The sequence below is a fragment of the Mytilus edulis genome, chromosome 3 (genome assembly GCF_963676685.1).
Source record: "Mytilus edulis chromosome 3, xbMytEdul2.2, whole genome shotgun sequence".
In the NCBI taxonomy this organism is placed as follows: Eukaryota; Metazoa; Mollusca; class Bivalvia; order Mytilida; family Mytilidae; genus Mytilus; species Mytilus edulis.
The window spans coordinates 63,797,582-63,802,697 of NC_092346.1; the positions used below are offsets into that span (position 1 = coordinate 63,797,582).

Consider the following 5,116-nt stretch of genomic DNA (forward strand, 5'->3'; position numbering starts at 1 on the left):
CTTATATCATAACTTACATCTTTAATTTACAATGAGGGTCGGTTAAAAACAAATCTGGTGATTTTTACTAGTTTTGTATATGTTCAGCAATGTTAAATGACGTGTATTGTATCAAATCATATAAATACCCAGAAAAATACCAAGGTTTTAGACTCAAATAAAACAAGTAAGATTTCCACAGTATTTTTGTTGAATACTAGTAGGTGCAATTTTGGTACTCGGTGCAATTTGGGTACTGTGACGTTATATACCTTCCAAATATCGTGGTTTATGTGAAACCATGCCCTCTTTTATACTCAGTGACGTTAGCGACAGACATACTATATCATACATTGTGTTTCTCTTTAATTTAGCTACACTCTGTCCAGTTCATTACGAATGAAACGGATTGGTTGAGTTGACAGCAATTGCCAAATAAGATTTGATTGTACTTAATATTTTGTTAATGTATGACACGTTAAACTCGATGGTCATTTTTATGGAAAAGTGTTTGGTTTTTGTAACAGATATGAAAAATGACTGAATGATACTCAGCTACATCATGACGGAATAGACCAATATGGCATATATTTAAATGTGTCGAACTGTTATCAATTTAATGATGACTCGGGGATAGGAAAGACTTGTTAACAGTCTAGGCATTTATTCTTTTTATATAATACTAAATACAACAGAACATTTTCATTCAATATTTACATCGATTCTGACAAAAAAAGAAGCACAATCAACGAAAAACAAGAAAATTAGTATGTACACATTATGCACTCTAATGTTCTTTGCATCAACAGATCAAACATCTTATGCGCGTATATATTCGGGTCCACATATTCGACAACATGGTGACATAACAGATAATTATCATGAATAATAAATGTTAAATCTGTAAATGTCTATCGATTTAACAAATGTTGTGATATTACGCCTGATAATAAGTTGAACAATTCTTTGGCCTGTGTTGGAGTTTCAATGACATCGAATTCTCCGATATCTAAAAACGTGAGAGTATTTATTAATTGTCTAAATTCTTCTTTAGTGCCTCTAGGTAGAACAGCATCCGTGTATATATCAGTTAAGTAATCCAATACAACTATGTCGCACGGCAGTTCATAAGAGCAGTCATATTTATCGTAAATAAAAGGTTGGTAGAACATAACGTCAGGTATACCATGTGGACATTCAACATTTCTTTGAGATCTTATTCTGTGTGAATTCCATGATTGTAGAAACATGTCTAAATGTCTTTGAATAAGTGGTAGGAAACAAAACCGTATGCATTCAAGATGCACAGGGTCGGCATTGTTAAGTATACCTTCATCTACCATATCTTTAAACAAATTCCTCCAAAATGTTGTGAAATTTCGCATCAGAAAACTCCATAGCATTTCGATCTTTTGGTTGGCCGTTGATCTTCCTATTGAAACACTTCTATGTCCTGCCATGCTATCAGTATGAAATGATCTCAAAGCTATTTGAATACGTTCAACTATAACATTTTCAGTTCCTGCATCCATGCGTACTACCCTTGGAACCCTCTTGCTTGTCTTCAAATACTCAAGAAAATGTCCTGCAACTATACGGGGATTTTTATTTGAACTTGTAGCTTTCAGCCAAAGTATCTTTCTTGAAAAACCGTCGATTCCACCATGGACAGATATTCCAAACGGCTTTAACTTATCATATCCATCGACGTGGATGCAAAAGCTCGGTCCGTTACTTAAGTATCGTCTTCTTGTAAGCCTATGTCTTTGTCTCATTAAAACGCCGTCTCCGTCAATAGCTTTCAAAACTAGTCTAACCGTGAGTTGTGAAGCTCTTACGCCTAGGCAGCGAAGTACATTCCATAAAGATCGATAACCTATATTGGTATATCCTGCATTTCTTAACTGTAGAATTTTTGTAACAATATCAGCAATAGCACTTTCAACTCCTCTTTTTTGCAATCTCAAACGTTTTTTAATTCTATAAAATGATCTTTCGCTCAGCATTATATGATGTATGTTTAGTAAAAACCCGAGTACTTCTTTTGTTGTAAATGAAAAACTTGTATAGTATACAACTAGTTCATCTAATGATGCATCTATGTCTGGATATGGAATAGCACTGGCCTTGCAGAACAGGAGAAGAGCAAGTACCATCTGAAACATAAAAGTGTACAACTTAGAATATTAGACTGTTATTTTATTGCATTTGATCCACTGAAATGGTCTTATCCGATGTATGATAAACTTGGGGAAGATGTTCAGATAGCTTTAAAGATTGGATCAAAATGAATGTATGCAAAGATATTTATCAGTAGATAACTGTATTATATTTAAAGCTGCGACGGCAGCAATTCGCGATTGGATGATCGCAAATTATCTTTACTGGCAACGCGTTGCCAGAGCCAGTAAACGGGTATTTGCGATCTTCAAATCACCAATTGATGCCGTGGAGCTTAAAATAAATATTGTTATCTTCATTCTTATGAAACTGAGAGAAAACTCAAATCATAAATTTAAAATCTGCCATGCATCGTATGCACTTGTGTGTACATTATCATAACATCAATTGTCAATTGATGCCATAAAAATTGATGACGTTATCCTATCAAATGGAACTAAAATACTGAACTCCGATGAAAATTCAAGACGGAAAGTCCCTTATCAAATGGCAAAGTCAAATGACAAAACACATCAAACGGATGGACAACGACTGCCATATTCCTGACTTGGAACAGGCATTTTCAAATGAAGAAAATGTAGGATTGAACCTGGTTTTATAGAGCTAAACCTCTCACTTGTATGACAGTCGTATCAAATTCCATTATATATAAAACGATGTACATGTATGAACAAAACAGACATAATAGGTCAAATAGTCACAATATTGGTATAGCAGTCATACTTGTGTCACAATCTCAAAACAAACAAATATTTAACAAAAAGTCACCTATCAAATTAAAAACCCGCAAAGGGTTGCTAGCGAACTCGTACGAGCTTTCTATAAATTTTTTTTTCTTCAATGCCAATTTTATAGGTCTTATTTTGAGGTTAATGTTGGATTATGTGTATGAATGTTGAAAAATTCAAATGACTTAAGGTCAATTTTGTTCTACCAAACAGATCATATTGAAATTCTATCACGATGTTAATGTTGATTAAAGAAAGGTTTGTGTGGAAAATTGGGATTGTACTTTCAACCGTTTCTTAATCACAGTTACCTTGTTGACCAGACTTATAATCCTGGTACTTTTGATAACTAATAACATCCGCGCCTTTTTGTTTTTGCTTATTTCTAACTTCCTCTGTGGTAGGTTTTTTGACATAAAAGTAATAATTTAAAACATTTTAAATTAAACAACGGAAAGTCATGAGCAATACAAATCTATTTCAAATAATTCATGCTCTTAGTAGTTCAAATGTAAAGAAACTGTATTTTTGCTCATTTTGATATGCATGCAAGGTGTAAAAACTAAAGTTGATTATTTTCCTTTCTTCCTTTCAGGCTGAATCGGAACCAAACAATTTATTTAATCTATTTCCCTTTGGATCAGAAAGCACTACTCAAAAAAAATTTTGATGACACATGTAAAATTGTATATGATTTGATATGGTTAACCATATATGCCTGTTATAAACAGGTCGGGAACTCTAGATTTTCTGACGTGAAAATATTTTGCATAGTAAAATGTAGTAACTTCCAAAAACAGAAGGCTGATATGGCCTTAAAATACTGACCAATCGACTCAATAAACTACAATGCATTGTAGGCTACATCGAGTTTACTATGACTCAGAAACACGTGAAATAAGTAGGAAAACTGTCCACTATTATAGTTTCTCGGACTCTCATAATAGATGGCGTTGTTCTATGAATATGTCTAATGTAAAATACATAACATAATATTTAATGTGCATGTTCAGATTAAAATAAAAATTGTTTACTGCATGGCTTCACGATTCTATTTTCCTTTTCGCCTTGTAAAAGTAGTTGAACTGTTTTTTATACGCCTGTCAAAATTTTGACGGACCTATTATGGTATATAATTGTCGTCTGTCCGTCCGTTTGGTTCAGTGGTTTAGGTTGATCTTGCAGTTGCGAATAAGAAATGAATACCCGTTGATAAGGGATGGCAAAGTCCATGTTTTGCTATGGCAAACCCCAAAAAATATAAATTTCAATCAATATATGAAATAAAAGGTGCACAGAGGCATTATATTATAAAGAATTTGTGAAAGTTTTATTAAGTTTTGTTCAATGGACAAGGATGATCTCGGAGTTGCAGATAAAAGATTGGTACCTCCTGCATGACTACCATAACGGACGAAAAGACGGACGGGGGTAACGATTACTATATCATGACCCCCACGTTTAAAGTGGGTGGTATAAAAAGAACAAACAGTAGCTATTATGTTGATACCATGAAATATTTACTTACCAAAAGCATTGTTCAGAATGAGGGGTAGCTTCCTTTGAATGTAGGTCCACTTAGTCTTCTCTAGTCAAATGAAGAAATTATTAAACAAATGATTCATACGGGAGAAAATGGTCTAGTTGATCGGGTGTTGATCATAACGAAAATGGCCGTTGAATGGCTGCTCACGCTACATATGTAAATCGAAATGTGCTATCGCCATAATTATGATGACTTAGCTTTAACTTCCGAAATTTAAAGCGAAAAAAATTGTAAATCGCGTTAAATAAGTGGTACTGTTTTTACACAATAAAATCATCGCAATAACAAAGACGTCTTGTTGTTAGATATAACGAAATATTGCCATAAATAAGGCGACTTGTGGTATATATATAGCAAATATTGCGATAATTAAGTCTTCTTAGTGTTAAATTTAACAAATCATTGCGCTAAATAAAGTGCCTTGTTGTTAGATACAGTGAATTATTGCGATAAATAAGGCGTCATTTTGCAATATACAAAACATTATCGCAATAATTATCAAATATGGTTTAGTTATAAACAATAACACAAGGCAGCTCCAGGCTTCCGTAATTAATAAGATATCTTATAAAGTATGTATTTAAAAGATATCTTTATAAAGAAGTAAGATATCTTCTATACTTTATAAGATATCTTATTAATTAATAGAGATATCTTATTAACTTATAGAGATATCTTATAA

At 33.1% G+C, this 5,116-nt stretch overlaps 1 protein-coding gene across 2 annotated transcripts; it reads right to left on the minus strand.

Annotated features, from left to right (window-relative positions):
- Positions 1–626: 626 nt before the first annotated feature.
- LOC139517105 (uncharacterized) lies at positions 627–4,712 on the minus strand. 2 transcript variants are annotated; one of them, XM_071307782.1, is made up of 2 exons: positions 3,200–4,712; positions 627–2,135 (listed from the first exon to the last, which is right to left on the minus strand). In XM_071307782.1, exons 1-2 carry the CDS (start codon positions 3,302–3,304, stop codon positions 891–893), a joined length of 1,350 nt encoding a protein of 449 aa, XP_071163883.1. In that variant the 5' UTR covers positions 3,305–4,712; the 3' UTR covers positions 627–890. The 2 variants fall into 2 exon arrangements, with proteins under 2 accessions (XP_071163883.1, XP_071163884.1); XM_071307783.1 differs by having other exon boundaries at positions 4,417–4,479.
- Between the last annotated feature and the right edge of the window lie 404 nt (positions 4,713–5,116).

Excerpts from the sequence above, each read along its gene's own strand:
- LOC139517105 (XM_071307782.1), bottom strand. The coding sequence starts at position 3,304 with ATGTCAAAAAACCTACCACAGAGGAAGTTAGAAATAAGCAAAAACAAA. Across the intron at positions 2,136-3,199 it reads TTATAAGTCTGGTCAACAAG|ATGGTACTTGCTCTTCTCCT; the intron begins GTAACTGTGATT and ends TTTATGTTTCAG.